The sequence below is a fragment of the Lissotriton helveticus genome, chromosome 5_1, assembly GCF_964261635.1.
Source record: "Lissotriton helveticus chromosome 5_1, aLisHel1.1, whole genome shotgun sequence".
NCBI lineage: Eukaryota > Metazoa > Chordata > Amphibia > Caudata > Salamandridae > Lissotriton > Lissotriton helveticus.
In genome coordinates this window covers 1268884568-1268909176 of record NC_136065.1, presented here as the reverse complement: position 1 = coordinate 1268909176, position 24609 = coordinate 1268884568, and the positions used below count along the sequence as shown (strand labels likewise).

The window sequence follows — 24609 nt, the reverse complement described above, 5'->3', positions numbered from 1 at the left end:
ATGATCATAATGCCATTATTTTATAAAACCCCTTTTAAAACCCATGGTCAACAGAGCTTCCTTATACTAAATTATTCGTGTTTCCAGGATTTGAAGTTGAGCATTTCAGCTTCATTATCATGTTCTCTCATGTACAGTTCCATGCCATGATCAAATTACATTCAGAAGAGCGGTATGAACTTGACTCCAAGTGTATATTGCTGAATTTGCACGGGTGTTCTATGCAATGTCTTTTATAAGACGGAGGTTACCCACCTGGCACATAATCTACTGTCCTGTGCTGCAGTGATTTATCATCTATCACAAAGTTTCAGTTTTCCATTTTGCAGCCATTGAGTTATATTAGTGATCAGCACAAGCTTTCTGAAGAATGTTACTTTATTTTTCACACTACTTAGAATTAACCTACACATTTTGCATTTTCCCTTGGGAACATTTCTTTATCTGTATTGAAGATTACATTGCTCACTTTTCTTTGACCATTCTATAATCCATGCAAAAGGTTTGTCAACGTTTGGCGGTGGAAGCAGGCATGGGCATTTCTTTTTTAAGTTTTCTTCATGCCTAATTATTTAGGCTTGAGATTAAAGTTACTGTGTAACACACCCATGCATTCTTCAGCTTTGTGACTGCACAGTCTAGGAATGTTCATCTTTTTTTTTACATCTAAGCTGGTTAATTCCTTTTGTAAGACAAACAACCATTAAAATATATTGAAAATAAAGGGATGGTGGTCGGTTCAGTTTTAATGAACTCATCAGTTACCTGTTCACAATAAACATCATTAACATATGATTACATTTCATAAAGTAGATCTTCTGCTGGAGGGTTTCTTACTATGGTTATAGTGTTGTGTTCAATCATGAAATAGGAATTTGGTAATTTGTTAAAGAAGGTGTACTAGACACGCTGTTGGTTAAGCAGAGTGGGATAATACTATACTGGCGATATCTTCTTGCTTCAGTCCTCTTTGTGATGCTTTCTATTGAAGCATCTTTTGCTCTACTGAGATATAGCAATACCTCTTATTCGTCTTGCATTTCTCAATGCTGTTTCTCTGTTAAGTAATTTTTATATTACTTTTTAGTTTCTTCATATCTTCCTATTGAGCGACGATCTTTTTGAGATCAGTGTCTGGTTCGTCGATGCTGATTAAGATCACTTATCCAGGGAAAGCTTCTCTCACATTCAGTGCATTTAAATGGCCTCTCTCCTGTATGAATTCTTGTATGCCGATTCAGATGATCTTTCCGACTAAATCTTTTGTGACAGAATGTACATTTATATGGTTTTTGACCTGTATGCGTTTTGTAATGCTTAGTAAGATTTGGCTTTCGAAAGAAGCTTTTCCCACAATCAGTACATGCATACGGTCTCAATCCTGAATGTGATTCTTTATGTCTAATAAGGTCTCTCTTCAGGCGGAAGGTTTCACCACATTCTGCACATGTGTACCGTGCTGGATTCTGTTGTGGTTTTGAAAGACCGTTAAAGTATGGTGAATTCCATTGATTACTGTCATATTCATCATATTTCTGTGATAGTGCTGCTTGAGGCCTTCGTGTTGGTAAATTGAAATGGTCTGAGAGTCTGAAACTACTTTCATATTTGAGATTTTTGTGTCTTCTCATTTCCTGGTACCTTTCTGATCGCATCTGTCTTCTAGCGTTTAGTTCCATATATGAGGAATGCATAGCCTTGGTGGGGTTTTTCCATAAAGACTCTCTAGTTGGATTGGTTCCTTTCACACTTTCCATAGACTCTGCAAATTTTCTTTGTCTTTTCATGCTTCCACCATCTGTTGGATTTGAATAAGAGTCAGTAATTAGTATTGAGCTGATAGGAATATATTTGCTAACTTTTATCTTACATGCATTTACTGTGACAGATAATACTGGATTTCAAATTGATGATGGCAACAGAATTACTGGACAAAGAAACCATAGCCCACACTTTTATATTTGTCACTACATCACACAGAAGACCTTGACGTTTTCAAAGCATCATTAAACCGGTTTAGACTTTTATACAAAAGAAGAGGCACCAAATATATATTTGGAGTATAATGATATTTGTAAAGAAAAGATCTCTTAGAAATGTATGCAGAATGATAACTCTTATGTTTTTTTAATCCCATATATATATATATATATCGTGCACACTGCCGTCTCACCTAGCTCTGGAGTAACAACCAGCCAGGGTAAGTACCACTCGGACACGGACCAGTAAAGTTTCCTTTCTTCTTAGTTTATTTAGTGCAGAAAAAGTCCATGACGTTTCGGCTCCACGAGCCTTGTTCACATGACAATGTTTGTTTGTCGGTGTCCACCTTTTAAAGTGCCAGTGATAATTACATTGATTTCACGTGTGAGTGTTTGAAGCATGGGCATATAAAACATACTCTGTTGGGGTTTTCAATCAACTTATCAAACCGGGTAACTTGATTCATATTGGACATAAATATCAGTAAAATACCAATGATACAAAGGACAAGAGTAAATAAATAATAAATGAATGGATGGGGGTTCAATCCATAACATTTGAAATCCGTATACAAATATATATAACTGTACAGATATACAAATTGATTCATCCTGCACTGTTTTGGCCTTAATTTCTTGGTAAAATACAAGTTTTGCTCAAGGTTGCAGACATAAATCTTAAGTCAATTTGAAACAACATCACCGGTGTCCCCCAATTTCCAATGTATGATGTCAGATAACTATGGTCAAGTTGAACACACAATATCAATAATACTGTCAATAATAAAGTGCAAGTGCTTATTTTGGTGTAATACCAAATCGTGCAAATACGCTCATCAGATGTGCAAATTTCAAACAAGTGCAAAATAGCAATTGAGTGTGCAAAATCCGCAATATGTGCAAAATATGCGAATCCAACTCACATCCAGTTGTATTGACCAAGTATCTGCGACAGTATTATTTACAAAGGAAATCTGTGTATATGGCATCAATATCCTAAAGTACACAAGTGAATACCTATAGTATTCATATTACCCTAGTTGAGTAGATAATTCGGGGGCAATATTAGAGTACAGCCTGCCACCCTGTACCCATTAGTTTATATCCCCACCCTCCAATAAAGAGACATGTTATTTTCCATAGTCCTGCTCAATAATCGTAAGTGAATAAATACTGTGACTAATATTAACAGACTGACTGGGATTAAAGACCCACCACAGTCCGAATATTGTATATGTGTGCCCCCAAATAATCAATGATTTCACCTAGTTAACAGTATAATATTATATAGTTAACAATATATATATATCCATAACACCTCCACAGCGGAAGTAATAGGGCCGCAAACCAGCAGGATTTAAAACACGAAGATGGTTTTATTTTTCAAGTTTCATTCGTTTGCCAAACACAGTGTAGACAAAAGCTTTTCCCTCTAATGTCCACATAATGTGCAATTTGTGGATTTCTTTTGCTATTTCTTTCTCAACAGTCTTTCTTAAGATCCTATGCGAACGTTTGTTACCTTTAATTATATTAAGGATTGTGTCATAAGAGTTTCGCCTGTTTGAACTGTGTGTAGGATTACTTTGTCACGTTTTTTTTAATTGTTTTAAATAGCTGTATGGTATGTTACTGTTTTCACCAAAGTCAGTTGTTGTGTTTGAATGAATACATAAAAAGTGTGAAAAGATATTTAATGGCTTAAGGGGTGGGGGGTTGTGAAGCTCTAGGGTCAGAAGCTGTGTCTGATTTTAGCTCCATCGTTAGGAAGGTAAAGCACAAGTTACTACTTGTGTAACGATATATCTGTAAGAGACATTAGTTAGTGATAAGATTCCTTACCTTAGAATAGTCAGACTGGATACAGATTTTTTTTGCGTAGCAGTACCCTTGCGCGTCGGTAGGCGTCGTCTGCGGCTCCGCGTCCGTCGTCGGCGCCGTGATGACGTCGTCGGAATACTTAGACGCCGCCTCCGCGTGCTGACGTCAGTTCTTAGACACAGCTTTTCCGCGCCAGAAACGCTGAGCCATGTTAAAAACCAACACTGGTGCCATTGAAACTAGGGCCCTGAAAGGGGATGACCCTAACCCTAGATATCGGTTCGCAGAACGGGGAGGATGGGTGGGCGGTAAGGAATATATCACTAACTAATGTCTCTTACAGATATATCGTTGCACAAGTAGTAACTTGTGCATCTGAAAGAGACACGTTAGTGATAGATTCCTTACCTTAGAATAGATACCCCAGCAATACCAACCCCGGTGGTGGGTCTGCGAACCAATAATCACACCAGAAAGTCCTGGAGGACAGAACGGCCAAAGAAGCCATCCCTCCGGACTTGGCTGTCCAGGCAGTAGTGTCTTGCAAACGTGTGCAGCGATGCCCACGTAGCTGCCTGACAGATGTCTTGTAAGGGCACTCCCCGGCCCAGGGCAGTTGTAGTCGCCGTGGCTCAGGTGGAATGAGCCCGCAATCCAACAGGGGGCTCCTTCTTAGCCAAGGAGTAACATGCCTGGATACACAAGATGATCCACCGGGAGATGGTCCTCTTGTGCACCGCTTTCCCCTTCTTAGCGCCCACGTAACCAACAAAGAGTTGGTCATCCACCCGGAACTGGGGTGTGCGATCCAAATAGAATGATAGCGCACGTTTTGGGTCCAGACGGTGGAGCCGCTCTTCCTCTTTAGAGGGGTGCGGTGGCGGAAAGAAGGTTGGCAAGGTGATAGACTGCCCGATGTGGAAGGCTGTGACAACCTTGGGCGAGAAAGATGGCTTAGTACGCATCACAACCTTGTCCGGATGGACAGAAAGGAAAGGAGGAGTACAAGAAAGGGCCTGGAGCTCACTCACTCTCCTGGCAGAGGTGATGGCAACCAGGAAAGCAGTCTTCAGAGTAAGAAGGCGTAGAGGACAGTTGTGAAGTGGCTCAAAGGGAGCGCACATCAGAAATGTAAGAACAAGGTTCAAGTCCCACTGAGGCATCACAAACGGAACAGGAGGGAACGTGTGTGTGATGCCCTTTAGAAATCTATTTACAATAGGGGACTTGAACAAGGAAGGTTGATCAGGCAGCCTCAGAAAGGCCAGAAAGGTAGCCCTTGATAGTGCCCAGAGCAGAGCCCTGCTGGGCAAGAGAAAGAAGGAAGAGAAGAACCTCGGAGAGAGGGGCAGCAAGAGTATCCACAGCCTTTGCTGTGCACCATGCCACAAATCTGTTCCACCTGCAGGCGTGTACCGACTTTGTGGAGGGACGCCTGGCTGCCAGAATGACATTACAGACTTCAGGAGGCAAGTCAAATGGCCTCAACTGTCGCCGCTCAATCTCCAAGCATGGAGGTGGAGACTGGACAGGTTCGGGTGGAGGACCGTCCCCTGCTGCTGCGACAGAAGGTCCTCCTGAAGAGGCAGACGAACCGGGGGATCGACTGACATACTGAGTAGCTCTGGATACCAGTACCTTCGTGCCCAGTCCGCAGCCACAAGGATGACTTGGGCCCGGTCGTGTTTGATCTTCTTCAGCACTCTGGGCAGAAGTGGTATAGGTGGAAAGGCGTACAACAGACCGCAACTCCACTCGCGACGAAAAGCGTCTCCGAGCGAGCGCCGCCTTGGAAATTCCAGCGCGCAGAACTGATGACATTGCGCGTTCTCTTCGGTGGCGAATAGATCTGACCAAGGCTCTCTCCATTGCTGAAAGAGGCCTTGCGCCACGTCCGAGTTCAGACGCCATTCGTGATCCATCATGCACCGACGGCTGAGCTCGTCAGCCCTGGCGTTCAAAGAACCTGCCAGGTGTTGAGCCACCAGGGTCACGCCCTGGCGTTCCAGCCACTGCCAGTCAGAGGGGAGGAATGCCTTCAGTGCTAGACGAATCGCCCGCAACTCCAAAAGGTTGATATGGAGCCGGGCTTCCGCCGGAGACCAGAGTCCTCTGATCTCCGCCTCTCCCATGTGGCCTCCCCAGCCCTGGAGGGACGCATCCGTCACCACTACGTGCTCCGGTTGGGGAAGGGAGAGGGATCTGCCTCTGACCCAATCGCGGTCCGTGAGCCACCACTGCAGTTGTCTCGCAGTGCCCTCCGAGATCAGGACGCGGTCGGACAGGTTGCCCTGATGCTGGGCCCACTGAAACTTCAGGTCCCACTGCAGAGCCCGCATCCGCCACCTGGCACGACGCACCAGTAGGATGCAGGAGGCCATCAGCCCCAGAAGCCGCAGCGTCAACCTGACCGAGACCCGGGATAAAGGCTGAAAGAGTGGAATTAGAGCCTGAATATCCCGGACCCGCTGTTCGGGAGGATAAACCCGAAACTGCGCTGATTCCAGAACCGCTCCGATGAAGAGGAGCTTCTGAGAGGGGCACAGGTGTGACTTAGGCACATTGAGGGAGAACCCCAGCTGGTGCAGGAGGTCTGCCGTTGTCTGGAGGTGGCTGACGACTGTTTGGGGCGAGCCCGCCTTCAACAACCAGTCGTCGTGGTAGGGGAAGACTGAAACCCCTAACCTGCGCAGATGAGCTGCGACCACCGCCATCACCTTTGTGAACACCCGTGGGGCGCTGGTAAGGCCGAAAGGGAGCACGGTATACTGAAAGTGCTTGTGGCCAACCGTGAACCGCAGGTAGCGCCGGTGGGCCGGCAGGACGGGGATGTGGAAATAAGCGTCCTGCAAGTCCAACGCTACCATCCAGTCTCCTGGGTCCAGGGCAGCTAAGACCTGAGCCAGTGTCAGCATTTTGAAATTCTCCTTCCGGAGGAAGCCGTTGACGTTCCTTAGGTCCAAGATAGGGCGTAGGCCCCCTTTGCCCTTCTTGGGTACCAGAAAGTAGTGAGAGTAGCAACCACACCCTACTTCTGGCCCAGGAACGCGCTCGATGGCCCCCTTGGCCAAGAGGGCCGTAACGTCCTCCTGCAGAAGCCGCAAATGATCCCCCGATACGCGGTGGTACTGCGGTGGCATGGCTGGAGGGGTCGCCTCGAAGGGGAGGGAGTAGCCCCTTCGGACGATTTGCAGCACCCACCTGTCCGACGTGACAGTGCGCCAGTGGAGGAGGTGATGGCGAACCCTGCCCCCCACTGGCGTCACATGGGCCTGAAAGCACGGACTAGAAGGTTTTTGAGGCAGATGCTGCGGGGGAAGGTGTGGACTGACCTCGCCGTTGTCCCCGACCTACGCCACGGCGGTTTCCACGGCCGCCACCGTGTTGGGTATTACCCTGCGGAGCGTGGCTGGCAGCTCGTGTGGGTGCACCCCTTCCGTGGCCACGAAAGGAGTGAAAGGCAGCCGATTGCTGGCGCGGGGCCGAGAGGCCCAAGGACTTGGCCGTAGCCCTGGAGTCCTTAAAGCGCTCAAGCGCATGGTCTGCCTTGTCGCCAAAAAGGCGCCGGCCATCAAATGGAATGTCCATGAGTGTGTTCTGGACATCTGCCGAGAAGTTGGCGGATCTCAACCAGGCGTGGCGACGAATCGCCACCGTCGTTGCCATCGCTCTGCCCAGAGAGTCGGTGGTATCCAGTCCACACCGGATAGAATAACGTGCCGCATCTCGCCCTTCCACAAGGGCTTAGCAGAGTTTAGCCCGTACCTCCAACGGGCATTCTTGCAGCACGTCCGCGACCGTATCCCACAGAGAATGGGTGTAACGGCCCAAGAGGCACGCGGTGTTGGAAGACCGCAGTCCCAGACTCAGGGAGGAGAATACCTTCTTGCCGTATTGCTCGTACCTCTTGGATTCCCTGTCAGGCGGCGCCGACGGGAATACGGCACGGGAGTTTGAGGCCTGGATCACCAGGCTCTCAGGGGCCGGGCGGTGGCGTCTGGCCACGTTCCTATCTACAGGCGAACCTGAGGCGGGCCTGGACCAAGTGCCCAAAAGAACGTCGGTTAAGGCCTCGTTAAACGGCAGCAGAGGCTCGGCTGAGCATGACTGGGGCTTAAGGACCTCAGTGAGGAGGTTAGTCCTCACGGCCGCGACGGGGAGCTCAAGGCCCAAGGCCTTGGCCCCCCTCATCAACACCACACTGTAGGTTGCCCCCTCCTCCGTAGCCACGGTAGGAGGTGAGACAAAGCCAGTGTCCGGCGAAGTGTCCACACCACTGGCATCCCCAAGTACACCTGTCCAGTCCTCCTGGGACTGACATTCACGTGTCAGAGGGTCCTCAGACCCCTCCCAATACTCCACATCACCCATCTCCTGGAACTCAGGGTTAGCAAATGATGGGGCCGGTTCATGGAAAGTGAACTCTCCGAACGGCGTCTGAAGCGGCGCCCAGCGGCGCCGGAACCGGGTCGAGGGAGGCATCGGGGACGGCGCCGGGGGTGACACCTGAGGGACCGGCGCCGGGGAGGTTGTTAAGTCCACCGGCGACGACCCAGATCCGGAACCGGATCCAGCGGGGGCCTGCGGCACCGGGCCCGAAGGCGCCGGCGGCGTCGGAGCCGAAGCACCCGATGGCGTCGGGGCCGAAGCCCCCGATCCGCTAGGACCCCCAGACGGGTCCGCTGGACCCGAAGGCGCCGCGCAGCCCGTGGGAGGAGTGAGGGACCTCATCGCCATGAGGAACCGCTCGATCTCCTCCTGCGTTGCGCGAGGCCCAGGGTACGGAGGTTATGGGGCCGGACGCGGCGCCTGCGACTCCGACGGAGCCGCGTGGGCGGTGCCACCTGAACCCCCGGCCGCGTCGCACGAGCGTCGGGGGAAGTCGGAAGAGCGATGACGTCTCTTCGACTTCTTGTGCTTACCTGACGACTTCGACCCTGAGGAGTGATGTCGACTCCCGGAGCTCCGATGGCTCCTCTCCCGCGACCAGTCCCTCGACCTCCGTCCGGACCGGGACCGTTCTCGGCACGGGGCCGACTGCCGGAGTTCGAGTCGCTTGCGGGACCGCTCCCGCCTAGCCTTCAAAGTCAGGGCCCGGCAGTCGGAACAGGTCTTGTCGTCGTGGTCGACGCCGAGACAGTGGAGACACCGACGGTGAGGGTCGGTGACCGGCATCAGCCGGTCGCAATCCTCACAGGGCTTAAAACCTGGCATCCCTACCGGCACCGTTCGGAGTCGAAGACTTCGAAAAAGGATGATCAAAAGATCAAAAAAGTTTAGTAAAAAAGTGACAAAGGTACCGCTTTTTCCGGATCTGCGCTGCTGGCGCGGAAAAAAGAAGAACTGACGTCAGCACGCGGAGGCGGCATCTAAGTACTCCGACGACGTCATCACGGCGCCCACGACGCCGACGACGGACGCGGAGCCGCAGACGACGCCTACCGACGCGCAATGGTACTGCTACGCAAAAAATTTCCGGATCCAGTCTGACGCCTGGGGATATTCTAAGGTAAGGAATCTATCACTAACGTGTCTCTTTCAGATGGGTAGTTTTCTAAAGTAGCATAAAATTGTTTTGTCCTAGCTTGTACAAAAGGTCTTTCTGCAAGACTAAGGAAAAACAATACAATATTCAAGATAATTTAATAGGAATTGCAAGCATTGCCACAGATCACAGTTAAAGAATATGAGAACTGCAACTAAAATAAATAAAAAACAGACATGGTTGTTGCCCTGCAGGAAATATAATGGGAGTATTAACCGGTTGGCTGGAAAAGTGGATGGATTGGTCATGGAGCTATAGAGTGGTCCCACTATTAATGCAAATGATGTTCAAAACAAATTCAAGTTCAATCAAATTCAAAACACAGCAAGTGAATAAGAGAAAATATAATATTAGGTCAGCTCTAACTTTACACCTGCTGGGGAATGCAGATGTAGCAAATTCTGTGAAATCGTAGCCATTATAAATGGTCGTCAAACTATGAACAATTCACTGTATGTTACTGCTTTAATGGGCATAATATGCTCATGTATGCCTGTTACTCACATAATACAACCATTCATTGTCATCTGTTGTGGCACTGGTAAAGAGAAAAGATTGTAGGGGTGGTCCCCTGGGCCTATGTGTGAGAAATGAGGCCTAGCAATAGGATGGAAGTTTGGGTGGCAGGGATTGCAAGGATAAACTGAAACAGTTTTAAGTCAACTCCAGTGCTGCCAAACAAGCTGTGTGCAAACCAGAGTATCACAAAGCACATTTACCATGCTGTACAGAAAGTGTGCATTCAACACACAGTCTGCAGGTCAAGAATTCCCCAGCATTTAGTGAAAGTACAATGTCTTGCAAACCTCTTGTGAAAGGTTCAGTGGATATCTTGGAGTGGCAGGTATATAAAGCACAAAAGCCAGGTGGTGTTCTTCTACCAAAATATATTTTCAGCAAGTGGGAGCTTCTTATCTCTGCTCTTGCTCCATTACAATGTACCAGCAACCCACAGTGCACTAGAGACCACCACGGAGAGAATCCTGTTGCTGCGCATCCATCCCATGTGTCAGGGGTGTAGTCTAATCAATTAGATTCATGTGGTGTGAATCTCAAATTTCCTAACTAAAAGATAATTTGGCTTCAGGGTGGAGAGGTGAGATGAACAAGGTTTGGGATGGGCTCTGTCTAGAGTTGCACAGTGAGTGAAAACAGAGGCCTGGAATGTAACCCAGAGCAATTGCTACTGATTAGACTATTTGCAAGAATTTATTCGATCGCCCATTAGGTGTTTTCTTGCCAATAGTATGCCTGGAAAACTGAGAATGGAGCAGCTTTAGAGGTCTACTATTGCCAGTGTTTGTGAATTCCAAAACTTAGTAAACTTGCACCCATTCAAGGAGTTATTTTATGGGTGTATGTTAGACCTGGCATATCTTGGCGTGATTACCCCAGACTATTTGCCTCTACCACCTTTGCTTTTAGATGCTTTAGGTACTGAGCCACTGCTGATCAGTGTCAAAGTACTTGAGTGTCCTATGTAAAATGTAATGGTGATTGGTTGGCCATGATTGGTATCTTGACTTACTAGTAAAAGTCCTTAGTGATGTGCACTGGGTGTGCAGGGGTAGTAATGCAAGGGCGCGCAGGGAAGGGAACTCGGGCCTTCAGTGTAGTACTTGCACGCAGAATGCTAAGTTAGCACGCAGTCCTGACAAGTGCAACTACTCGTCAGGCCTGACTTTCCCTTTTACATACACATGGGGCACCCCTGTGGTAGGTACCAGGTAACCCCTGGGCAGGGTGCAGGCTAGGTAAAAGGCAGAACACAAACTGTGTGTGTGTTATGTTCTGACAGTGAAAAACTCTCCATTTCGTTTTTCACCGCTGAAAGGCCATTCTGCCCATAGGACAGAATGGGGGAGGCTGGGTGTTATGTTTGTTAACCTAGTTTCCTGTCTGTTTATAATGGAGGGGTGAAAATTGGTATGTGTGGACTCACAGTGTCATGATGCATCTTTCTGTGAAGGTGGTTTTGTCACTGTGTTTATAAACCACTCTTTAAGAAAGTAGCTGAGTTTTGTGCTCTGAGCATTTCTGTGTGTCTCTGAAATGTGGATTGTCTGTCTGGAACTGAAAGGTGAGGAGCGCCTGGACATCGTGCGCACCAACGGAGGAAGAGAGTCTCAGACGCGCTGGGTGTGTGCCATGGTGCAACCCAGGTGTTGGTGAAGAGCTCCAGGGCCTCGTAGGCTCAAAAAGAAGAAGTGAGTCTCTGACGCGCAAGAGTGCTTGTCGTGGTGCAGCTCAGGCATTGGTGAAGAGCGCCTGGACATCGTATGCAGCGGGAGACGAGGAGAGGCTCAAACGTGTGAAGAGCGCCGGATTGTCGTGAGCACTAAAGAAGAGGTGAGACTCGGACGCGCGGTGTGCGTGTCGAAGTGCAACCTGAAGGTGCTGGTGAGGACTGCCGGGTTCGGGTGTGCACCGAATTGAAGTAAAGTCTCCACAGTGCTGAGGGCGGGTCTTGGTGTGAACTGAGACGCTGGAGTGAGGGCCAAGTCATTGGGGCCCTCGGAGTCGATCAGCAATGGCCCAGATCGGCAGCCACTGAAGAACTGAGCCGCCGGCCCGAGTCAGCCGCAACCCGTGATGGAGTTCTGGATCAAGGCCCAAGTCGCTGACGTCGGGCAGGAGAGTGGGATCGCGCCTCCCCAGGTAACGTGCATCAACACCTGGCGTGTGGTGCGGGCATGGAAGGACACTCTCTCGGCCTCCCACTTCAGTCAGCTGGGCGAGCCGTTGTTTCGGCTCAGATCCCGGCCCGTGCTGACCCAAGACGGGGCAGTACTGGGGTCGAAGTGGGAAGCAGTACTTTTTGTGTCATGATTTGATCCATAACGGGGGCACTGTTAACGGAGCACATAAAACTGTCTTATTACACTTTGCATTATTACTGCTAATGGACTATCGAACTGTCGCATGACGCCTGACCTCATTTGTGCCTGACGAACTGTATGCGGGTGCGCTACGCACTACGTTATTTCGCCCTTGCATATTACCTGATTGCAACGTGGCACATTGCCTTATTTCTTCAGTGCACAGTATCGGAGTATAACTTGGCACAATGTATTATTCCTTTATTGCACAGGATTGTTGCGTGACACATTGCTTTGTTTCTCCCTGGTGCAGGGCATGCTGGTCGTGATACACATTGCATTATTCCTTAAATTTCAAGTACATGACTATGACGTTACGTATGGCATTGTTTCTCTGTTGGCCAGTATAAGATAATATAGTTACGCATTGCAGTATTGTTTCCTTTTACAAAGTGTGTGATTCTAGCAATACGACTTGCCTAACTTTTTGGGAACCGGTTAGAAATGAGCTTAACAGTTGGTTAGAAGCGGTGGCTGGGATTACAACCTACCAGCCCACAGGAAAGAATACTCAATCAATCAATAAACTTTATTTTGACAATTACTGCCATAAAAGCACAATTTTATAATGAAACACACAGTAAAAGAATACTACCCATTCTTATATGTTGATTTTGTACCGTGTGGTTGTATCGTACAATTGCTTATATAAAGATTATATTCATTTTATCAATACTCGTGTGGAGTCTATTTATGATTATATCCTGGGGTTACTGTGAGCATTGTTGCACATATTGAACACTTGTGCCTTGGAGATAAGCCTGGCTGCTTGTGCCAAGCTACAAAGGGGGTGAGCAGGGCTATCTCAGACGGTGTGCTTACTTAGCCTAACGTTGAAGCGAGGAGTCGGGGACGTACGCCTGCAGTATTTGGTGGCGGTGGTAAGTGACAGGGTCCTCCACTTCCAACAGTGTAGATTTACCATCTTGTTTTGTAAACCAGTCTTAGTCCTTTATTTAAGTTTCCGTTCCAAAATTTGACCAAGTTAAAAGCTCTTAGTGAGATGAGAATAACAAGAAAATCCAACACAGCCCCGACTCAGGGCTCTAAATCCAACTACCAAGCCAAGAATGCATCTGGGAGGTGCCACACCCCAAACACCCCCTGAAGCTCTGCCCTAGCCCGTCCCACCTGAGCCTGGCAGTTTTCCTTGGGAATTCATGAGTACGGTCGTATACAAGACAACTGCTTGAAATCTCTGCCCTGGGATCACTTATCTTAAATATATTTTCACTGCAACACGCTGTCTCTGCTATTAGAAGCCTTGACTGTAGAGTTGTCAAATCAGTGTGTGTGGACAGGGCTCCATGTTTTCAACCATGCCTTTTACAGATCATTTTAGCAAGTGACCATCAGCCCCATGTACTAAGCCCCATTTTTAAATAGAGGTGGGAGCGCAATAAATGTAATTGAGCAAGCAGAGCCAAGAATCTGGCTTGGGTCTAAAAATCCATGCATAATCCAAGCCATGAAAATGCTTGGCATGCATATCGTCAACAAACATAATTTAAAAACATGATATAATCTCTTCAAAATTCAAAAAAGTGTATTTCATTAACATATGGAAATGTTTTACCTCAGTACATCAGATTATATCACTGCTTAGACCGAGATTTATTACATTTTTAAACATGAACTCAGAAACATTAATGACCCCCCCTGACAATGCCATTAGTGAACTTAAAGGCAAGTCACGAGTCACGTTAACGCTAAATGTGGCCTCGATTCCTATTATAGACGGAGCAACATTAAGGCCTGTTAATTTAAACAAAAGAGGTTTTGTACTTCACATATCCTGAAATTGGGTATTTAAAAGTGCTCTCCTGACGCCATTTTGCTGAGGGCCAGATCTGCCGGTCCTCTGGCCTTTGAGAATGCTACGCTCCTTTTCTTTCCTGACTTTACCCAGACTGTACAGAGGCAGCGACAGAGCTTCATGACAGTCAAGAGGAGACTGAGAGCCTTGGAAATCAAATACTCTATGCTGTTCCCTGCCCGATTGCGGGTCGAGCGTGCTGGAAAAACATGGTTCTTCGACCACCCTGAGGCCGCGGCGGACTGGCTGGATCATGTGCAGGGGCCGGTCACGGAGGCGGACACCAGAATGGACAATGAGTAACAGTGACTTTTCTTCTGCCAGTACTACTTGAACTTGGTGATGAGGGTGCTGGTTTGACTGGGGCGTTTCTCTAACGATCGACATACTGTGTATTATTGGAGTTATCCTTCCTTTTTCCTCGATTTTATCGATGGTATTGTTGGTGGGTTGGGATCGTGGGGGTTGGTGGCCGTTGTAGGTCCTCCTCCGTTTTCTACTTTTAGAGTACCTAGATAGTTTCGGGGAGACAGGCACACTGCTAGTTGGGGATGTGCACACGTTGCATGCAGGGGTGCAGGGTGGGGGGCTGGGATTTTCGTATTTGCAGTATTGTTTATTTGTGTTTTGTTTATGACCATTGCATACCATGGGTGTCACGAAATGCACTTAGATTATCCGGGGATGAGTATGGCTTCCGCTAGGCCGGGTTTGGGTGTGTCCGTCCTCAGCTGGAACGTGAATGGTCTGGGAGATTAGATCAAGCGCGCTATGGTGGGGCAATTAATTAGACGGCGGTCACCAGATGTAGTTTTGCTCCAAGAGACCCACCTTCTGGGTAAGCGATGTATGGCTTTACACCGGGGAGGATACAGACTGGTGGCTCATGCCGGTTTCACCTCGGGTTCCAGGGGGGTTGGCATTTTAGTTAAAAACTCCTTTCCGTTCACTATACAAGAGACCTGGTCTGATAATCTAGGCAGATACGTGGGCATATCAGGGCTTTGGGAGGGGAGGTTGGTTACGTTCCTCTCCATATATGTTCCCCCCGCTTTGCAATCTGACACATTTCGCGATTTGGGCAGGGTGTTCTTATCGTTGCCCGTTGGTATCATCGTACTAGGGGGAGACTTCAATTCAGTGTCTGATGGTGAGCTTGACAGGAACCCCTCGTGTGCTGTTGCCCTCCCGTAGATGGCTATCAGACTTTCTCTCTACTACTGGCATGGTTGATGGGTGGAGACTGCGGCACCCTGGTGCAATGGAGTATACACATGTGTCCACGGCACATCACTCTTTCCCTAGAATAGACTACGTTTTGGTGCCTGCGTCACAAGTGATGTTTGTTCGGGAGGTGCGTCACCTTGCTAGAGGAATATCAGATCACTCACGGCTTTGGCTTCAACTTACACTTGGGCAGGGTAATGTGGCTAAGATAGCTCCAATTAGTGCCTGGAGATTGAGAGACCCTACCATAAAAAAGGAGTTGGTACGTGCAACGGACAGATATTTTACTGAGAATTCAGGGACGGTCGACTCTGGGAGGCCTATAAGACAGTCATTTAGGGGGTAGACGCTCTCTCTTATCTCTGGGCAGAAGAAGAGGAGCAGGGTGGATATCGATAGGATTGAGGCACAGCTTGCGGCATTGGAGAGGGAGGTGGCAGCACACGGAGAACCGGGGGCGGTCCATCGCCTGGCTCTTTTTCGTGATGAGTACAAACGTTTGGCGCGTGATAAGGCGAAGGAACAACACGCCGCCACGCAAAGTAGAATTTATGAGCATGGTGACAAGGCGGGGAAATTGATTGCGTGGCTGGAAAAGGGAGACTGGGGGTCGCGACTGGTGCCCGAGCTGCAAACAGCGGGCTCGGGCATTACGTCTGACCCGCAGACTATTGTGGATGAATTCGCTCGATATTATGAAGAGGTTTATGCTTCGACGGGCCTTTATACCGTGGAGGAGAACACAGAGGTTATCAGAGATATTCCGATGCCCGCGCTGGCTGTCGAATATAGAGAGATTTTAGATTCCGCGATCACTAATGACGAGGTCGCGATGGCTATCCGGGGAGTACACTCCGGGAAGGCCTCGGGCCCGAATGGTATTCCAGTAGAATTGTATAAACTGCATGCGGACCGTCTTGCCCTGTTTTTAAAAGACATGTATATTGAGAGTAGAGAGACTGGCGTACTACCCTATGACCAACGCATAGCCAATATTATTGTGATCTATAAAGATGGCAAGCCTAGATTGGAGTGCTCCTCTTACCGACCGATCTCTCTCCTTAATGCGGAACCCAAGGTATTGGCCAAGTGGCTCGCTAACCGCTTGGTGAAGGTAGTCTCTGGATTGGTACACCCAGATCAATACGGGTGTATGCCGCGCCGTAATACTGCCCTTAACCTTCGTAGACTCCATGCATTCACGATCCAGCGGTACTTTTGTCTTTAGACGCCACCATGGCGTTCGACAAGGTGGAATGGTTTTATTTGTTTGCAGTGTTGGAGAAGCTTGGGTTTGGTCCAGAGTTCATACGTTGGATCCGTCTCATATACACAGCTCCGTTGGCCCGAGTGGTGGTGAATAATCATAAGTCCCACGATTTTCAGCTAGGGAGGGGCACTCGTCAGGGTTGTCCCCTTTCACCTCTTTTGTTTGCCCTGGCCCTTAAGCCGCTTGTGGCTTGGGTACCCTGGGACCAATCGATTAAGGGTCTGCAATGGATTCTGGAGTGGGAAGATAAAATTTCGCTATACGCGGATGACATACTCCTGTATCTGACTTCCCCCCCCGGCAGTCTCTCATAGTTTTTATGGATATTTTGGCAATCTATGGTAGGTACTGTGGTTTCGCTATTCACTGGGCGAAGTCGGTTCTCTTTGTGTTGAGCGGTGATTCTCCTAGAGTCCCCGCTAATTGTCCGGTAAAAATCGAACTGGTTAGCTTTCGTTACCTTGGTATACACATCTCGAAAGATCCCAAGGTGCGTTTTGATGCCAATTTGTGTCCCCCCTTGTCTAGACTCCGTCGTGATATTACTAAATGGAGGGAGTTGCCGCTCTCCTTGCTTGGTCGGGCTGTTTTATTAAGATGATGGCTCTTCCACGGTTTTTGTACGCCCTGCAGAACTCCTTTGATCCCGTGCCTCAGTCCTATTTTAATGAAATAGAGTCATTGCAGCGCCGGCTTCTCTGGACCGGGAAGCCGCGGATCGCACTATCCAAATTGATGTTACCTTGGTATGATGGTGGGATCGGACTTCCTAATGTTAGGAAATATTATTGGGCCTCCCAGTTGACCCCTATTAATCATGCGGTCTATGGCTCGCCGGCTAACCCCGGTTTTGCCGGGTAGGGACTTCCTTAGAGTTTTGTATGCTAGACGTGGCAGGTATCCTTTGCTGGGTCCGACGTCGGTTTTGGCGCGGGTGTGGCACGAGGCTAACCGTGCTCTTAAATGGGATAGTAGGATAACGATGGCCACGCCACTGTGGAGCTCTGAAGCTTTGGGTAGTTTGTGGAAGTCGAAGGGCTTTGATCGCTGGGACTTGATCGGCATATCGCAGGTCCGTGATATGTGGGGTAAAGAGGGATTTTGACCTTTGAGGAATTGCAAGCCAGGCACCAACTGAATGACAGTGAGGGGTATCGGTATGTACAGATTAAATACGCACTGGTGGCGGCTGTCCCAGGTGGTGAGAGGCCGCCGCCGGCCTCCCTGCTAGAGGATCGACTTTTGGATGGGTTCCTTCCCACTAAGGCGATTTCTCTGGTCTACAAGAAACTGGTTAACCACACCGAGGATCCCCTAGTCAGGGTCCGGGAACAATGGGTTGCGGATGGTTTAGTTCTGGAGGATGAGGACTGGGTGGAGGCAGTTTCCTACCCCCCGGAGGTTGCGATCTCCATGAGACTTCGCCTGATACAGCTTAGGATCCTCCACCGGTCCTATACCACGGGCCCCGTCTGTGCCGTATGGAGCTCGCCTCAAGCGCAGAATGCCGTAGAGGATGTGGTTTGCCTAGAACATTTTTACATATTCTGTGGGAATGCCCGATGGTTCAGACTTACTGGTTAAGCAACCGCTTACCTGTCAAATGGAGCATATGACCATCACAGACAGCGAGGCAGGGGCCTTTACCATTAGGGTAAATGGTAGTACCACGGTGAAGGGTTTTTTGATTTATAGACCGCCGGGTCCCTATTCCAAGTTCGTAGATAGCCTGGTAGAGGGTATCACCGAAGCCGCTCTCCGAAGGGATAAGTTCCTTGTGCTGGGAGATCTGAATATGCACCTGGACGATCCCTTGGATAGAGGGGCCGCAGGGCTTTATCAAGAACTGCTGGCTCTTCAGATGGAACAGAGAGCGAAGGCCCCCACCCACCAGCAGGGTCATTTATTGGGCCCGATATTCGCAAACTGGAGGAATGTAGAGACCAAACCCAATATCCCAATGCCCTGGACAGACCATTTTCTCGTGCCCTTTGTGGTGCGAATGCCAGGTGCTAGGATGTGGGAACAGGTACCCCTGAACTATCCCAGCCGGAAGTGGGTTAATTTCTCTCAGACTAGTTTTGATGAGGCACTCACCAAAGGAGGGAAGCCGGGAGGGCTGGATGTGGAAACAGCCAATAGTAACCTAGATAAACGTATCACGGAGGCGCTAGACTGTACAGCCCCACTCTGTTTGGTCAAGTCGGGCCGCCGCACACAGAGAACGGCTCCATGGTACAACGATGAGCTGCGGTTGGCCAAATCGGAATGTAAGCGCATGGAGAGGCAGTGGAAGGTGGCTTTTTCGAGTATAACCAGACAGGAGTATTTAGTGAAGAGGCGGGCTTACCATGGGATGATTAGGAAATCGAAAGCTGCCCACTATGCAGATAGGATTAAGGAGGCGGAGAACTCCACGAATGAACTGTTTAAAATCTACAAATCCATCTCGGTAGCTAAATGCTCAGGGGGACTGCTCGCTGGACTCGTGCAACCGTATTGCAGATTATTTTGCAGAAAAAGTCGCAAATATCTACTTATCTTTCCCGGCCCAAACTATAACAGGGTCTGAGTTTGTTGAAGTTACGGGGGAAGCGGGTGGACAGTGTGGCCAGCTAACCTCACTACCCCCCCTCTGGAGGCGCTGATACAGATCTGCAGTTCGGTGAAATCTGGCTCCCCGAGGGACCCTGTACCACCCAAACGGCTCGTTGAAAGCTTGGTGATCTTGGAGCCCTATATTAGGCACCTGTTGGATGTATCTTTTAGGACCCACACAGTACCCTTAGGGTGGAAACAGGCGGTAGTACTTCCCTTACAAAAGAAACCGAACATCAGTTTCGAGAAACTGGAGAACCTCCTTCCCATATCACTCCTACCCTACATGGCCAAAGTAGCGGAGAAGGTCGTGAATATCCAGCTGATGGAATTTGTGGAGGAGGCGGCCCTCCTTCACGCCACTCAGTTTGGATTCCGGCCTCGACACTCCACCGAGTCGGCCCTACTTATGGCAGTCGAGACCATCAGGCAGGGAGTGGATGAGGGCCATACTATGGCCCTGATTCTGTTGGACCTCAGAGCAGCGTTTGACACTGTAGCACATACCACCTTGCTACAGTGTCTGAATGAAGGTGGGATCTCAGGCGCGGCACTGAAATGGATCCAGTCCTCCCTGGTAGATAGGGGTTTCCAGGTTAGGCAGGGGGACTGCTACTCCAGAGTGATCAACTTGGGTCAGGGCGTTCCACAGGGTTCGTCCCTGAGCCCAACCCTATTTAACCTATATGTGTCCCCTGTGGCTACCATCGTGGAGGCTCATGGGCTGCGTATAGTGTCCTATGCTGACGACACGCAGCTGGTCATCTCCCTATCGCGCGCGCCGGGTCTTGCTGCGGACAGCTTCAGAGATTGCATGCAGGAGCTGGCAACCTGGATGTCTTCCAACTGCCTGAGGCTGAACGGCAGCAAGACAGAGGTGCTCGTGGTGGGGGGAGGGCGCAGGGTGTGCCATCTGTGTGGAATTCAGCATGGTGGCCACCCTGTTTGGGGTCGACACCGATACCTCGTCAGGAAGCCAAAAATCTTGGCATTTGGCTTGATACTGAACTGACATTTAGGCCTCAGATCAATAGAGTGGTGGGGGTGTGTTTCGGTGTCCTGAAGGGCCTGCGGAAGGTTCTTGAGCTCCTACCCACGGAGGCCCGAAGGACGCTGGTGCATGCCCTGGTAACAGCACGCATGCACTATGGTAACCTCCTATATTTGGGGGCCACAGAAAGGAGCTTCGACCGTCTCCAGGTGTTACAGAATGCCGCGGCCCGCCTGGTTCTGAGGCTGCCCAGGAGATCGGCCTCAAAGGCAGCGCGCCGAGCTCTTCACTGGCTGCCGGTGAGGAGTAGAATTGAGTTCAAGGCTCTGTGCACGTGCCACCGAATCATGGGCGGTAAGGCACCGGTGCCTTTACAGGACCTTGTCACCCGCTATGAGCCGCCCAGAGCACTGAGATCTGCTGGCTCTGGGTTATTGAAGATTCCCAGAGTGAGAAAGGCTCGCATGGGGGGCAGGTCTTTCAGGTTCTTGGCTGCTAAAAGCTGGGACAAACTCCCGCTGGAACTGCGCCTAGAACCCTCAGAGTCAAGATTTAGGGGCAGGCTTAAAACCCACTTGTTTGTTCGGTAGACTGGCGCGACACCAAGCTGCGAGGGTCCTATCATTGCCACCCACCATAGCGCGGAGACACGCCGTTGAGCGTATTCAGGCGCTTTATAAAATTGCCTATTATTATTATTATTAAGATACATGAAAAAATGAGCGAGGTGTGGAAAGTGTCGATTGCACTCAAGGCACGTCGTTGCCTGCTCAATGTCTGGGAGCCTACCGACCTCCCAACTCATGGTAGGACTTGGGTCACCCTCGCCTGTATGCTTGCCAAGAGAAACATAGCTCAGTTGTGGGGGGCTGGTCGAGCTCCTCAGATACGGAAATGGATGGAGGACCTTGACTGGTGTATGTTCCGGGAGAAATCAGTGTATGTCGCTAGGGGGCGACCCCGTAAGTGGGGGAAAATTTGGGACGCATGGAACTCCTATCGTGGGGATATCTGCACTCCACCCGGCATTGATCCAATCCGGGAGGAACTGGATGAGACCTGAGCCCTTTTTTATGTACTCCTACATAATTCTGTAATGTTGGAATCTGTGCTCTCTGATAATGCCATGCTGATGCCTAGGATTGATGGTCAGGTTTTGTTGTTTGATGTTTATGTTCAATAAAAAGAATTTAAAAAAAATAAAGTGCTCTCATATGTGATAATAAAGACAAAGGAGATTCTGTGAAATCAAACATTTGCCTAACACCACACAATTTGGACAAGTAGGGAAGCTGTTATTGATTCTGGATAATCTGGCTGCAGATTTTGAAATTTAGCAACCAGATGTCTATTGCTGTCTCTCTCTCTTGTTTTACACCAAATGACACTGTTTTGTCTTATATTCTTGACAGAAAACCCGATGAAGGCTAAGCAGACCCGACTCTAGGCTTAGCAGACCCAACTCAAAGTCAAGAATGCATTTATTTGGGGGGTGTCACACTCCAAATACCCCCGGAAGCTATGACCCTGCCGAGTGTTTTTGCTACAGTGGAACTTCGAAGTTGAGGAATTTCAGACCCACAGAGTCAGTAAGCAGCACTCTCAAGCATGACTCCATTAGAGGAAGGTCTTACAATGCATAACCTTTCTTGTGCCTTGCCATTAGGCATTGTTTGGGTGTCGATTCTTGTGTATTGGACTTAGCAGAACTTTGTAAATTGAGAATAACACAACACAGTAAATATATGTGTGCAGCATCTTGGACAAAACTTGACCATTAATATAATAAGTTGCCATACAACTGGTAACCCACAGTCTTCTGTGTCGCAAGGCTCGGTGTTCTCCCTCTTGATGTTCAACATATATCTTTCATCCCTGACTCATCTGCTGTTGGGATAGGGCTTGAAGGGACTAGAGCCTTCACCAGGCTCTGTAACTGACCTAGTAGTGTATGAAAATGAACCATTCCAAGGAGAACTCATCCAAATCTGAGATTGTTCTTACAAAATGTAATCAACTATTGGGACTTTGGCCATATCAATGTGCACTTCATTGCCACACTCTTCTGTACTTAGGAATTTGTGAGTCTTGCTTAAGCTAGACCTTGTCTCTAGCTCTGTTTGTATATGCTCAGATTTCCTATGTCACCAAAGCATGCATCTTTCATCTTGGTGCTTTCACCAAATCCTACATTTCTTAAAGGGCTCTCAGAAGATCTTGGTAGCAAATGCTTTCTTTCCCTCCCATATTGACTTTTCTAATCTTATCTATTGGAGGCTACCGACTAAAGCCCTGGGAAAATCTTCAACAGGTTTAAATGCCGCGACAGGGATGGTTCACCTAGGCATGAAGAAACGATTTATATAAGAGAGAGAGAGAGATAGATAGAGACCACCTTATAGAGTGAAGCAGAGTTCAACAGATCATAGCTAATCCTTACCTGTACCGTAATACATCCACAATTAACCAACAGACCATTGCAGAAAGGGAGAGTAACTACTGATCATAGTCAAGAAAAATGACAATCATTCCAAAATAATGAGCGGTGAGAGCAGGATGGTGCAGAGACTCTGATAACTGTCCTTTCTTTATTGTTTGAGGTGTACCTGAAGCCAGCTAGACTATGTAAGACTAGACAACATAAGGTGGACAAGACACTGGCAAGTAGCTTCTTGGAATGGCAGTTGTAGGCTGGCCTTTCAGACCGTTTGGTTGTCAATGGGGAAAACAGAACAATCATCAGGCCTGCCTACCCAGTTCCAGTTTTGCACCAAAAAGGTGAGAGGAATCAAATGTCGTGCTCATTAAAGACGCCAGGACATCTTCGGAGAAATCTGTAGAACTTATTGAAGTGCAGTGTCGAAGTGCAACACTGGTGCTAATCACCCAACTTAAGCAGTAGTTGGTGTCCAACTTCACTGTGTGACCTTCATCCTGGATAGCTTGGTTTAGGGATTCCAAAGGTCATGCAGAACATCTGGAAGAATTTTGGCCACCATATCCCATAAAGAGACTACTGCTCAAAATGTTTCCGGCTCCAGTCTGATGCCTGGGGAATATTCACAAGATGAGGAATCTGTGGTTAGAAGTATCCATTAGAAATATAAGCATCTGTACATCTACAAGTGCAATGCATGGCTGAGCTGAGCTGAGGCGTTGCAGTGTTGAGAGCGGAGTGTGACTACGGTAGTTTCTTCATTTGCGGACCCAGCCGGAGTCTGTGCCCGTGCCTGAGCTCCCCACCCCATCGCGGAAGTAGCTCAGGACTGGGAGCTGCCGGCGGAGCGCGGCGTGCGGCTCGAGGTGTGAGGCGGCGTCTCCAGGTGAGCTTTGGGGCCTTGGAGCAGAGCTTGGAGCCGCGGAGCCCAGAGCTGTGCTGCAGTGTTGCGGTATCCAGAGGGGAGCACGACTACGGCAGTATCTATAGGAGGAGGAGGAGAGGCTGCCTCCCAAACCACATCAATTGTCACCTGAGGCATCGGTGACCCAGCTGAAGTGCCCACTTGTGATCTTGTGCAGTATTGGGTTTTGTGTTAAAGCTAAGTATAAGGATAAGGTGAATCCTGAATCTTGAAACCAGACGCCACATCTTGCGGCAGGTGACAGCACTAGCGGCAGCTCCAGCTTAAGCGGGTGCAGGAGCAGGAGCGGTAGGACGCCGAAAACTGCTACGGTTCCGACCCCAGCTCCCCTCTCCCCCGTTGCTTTTTTCTACCGGCCCCAGCCCACCGGGGGTCTCACGACAGAGCGGCTGCTCTCATCAAAACCACAACGTGACCCGTGTTTGGAGGGCCGAAGAAGACGCCTCATGGTCCCAGCTCGAGGCTCTTGCTGTTAGCATCGTTTCAGCCCCGCGCCAGCTTCGCCCTCGCCTTAAATAGCGGTCGGTAGGCTGTGGCGGATTGCAGTGGACTGCAGTGGATTGCAGTGGACCTCGGTGAATCACGGTGGGCTGCGGTGTGCTGCATGCAGCCTGACTCCCTTGTGGCCTGGGGGTGCGGCAGCAGCCAGACCACCTCCTTGCCCCTTCACCTTCCGGACCCAGCTGTGGCTGTTTGCAGCAATAAATTACAGCCTACTGCAGTCTTGGCAGACGGCACAGTGGTGCGAGTAGCCCCATGGCAGTGGTGAGCAGTGGTGAGGCAAGGACAAAGAGATGAGAGCAAACCGCCGCGGCACGAGTTGCGTTACTGCCCCAGCAGCGCACCGTAGAAGCTGCAAGAGTCTCTCTACAGTGGCGGGAGCAGGAGGGGGCAGGAGCGCCAGAGTTTTTCTCCAGGAAATGTAAGCCCCTTATCCATTACAGCAGGAGCCTTTCGTTCACGGAAGGGAGCCTTTATCTGGATACCTGTATCTGGACATCCGAAGTGAGATGACCTCCAGAAAATTGCGCTCAGGGCGACTGCTCTCCTCCTCACCCAGTCATAAATTGAGAAGATCTTTCAGCGGTACCAGGCAATTGCAACATCTCTGCTATAAA

The 24609-nt window shown here is 49.2% G+C and overlaps 1 protein-coding gene across 1 annotated transcript in view; it reads right to left on the bottom strand.

Annotated features, from left to right (window-relative positions):
• Window positions 1-360: 360 nt before the first annotated feature.
• Window positions 361-24609, bottom strand: part of LOC144755286 (uncharacterized) — a 115826-nt gene continuing 91577 nt past the window's right edge. The window contains exon 9 of the mRNA XM_078644065.1: window positions 361-1798. Within this exon, the coding sequence (XP_078500191.1) occupies window positions 1128-1798 (671 nt within the window). The 3' untranslated portion in view covers window positions 361-1127. The remainder of the gene's footprint in view (window positions 1799-24609) is intronic.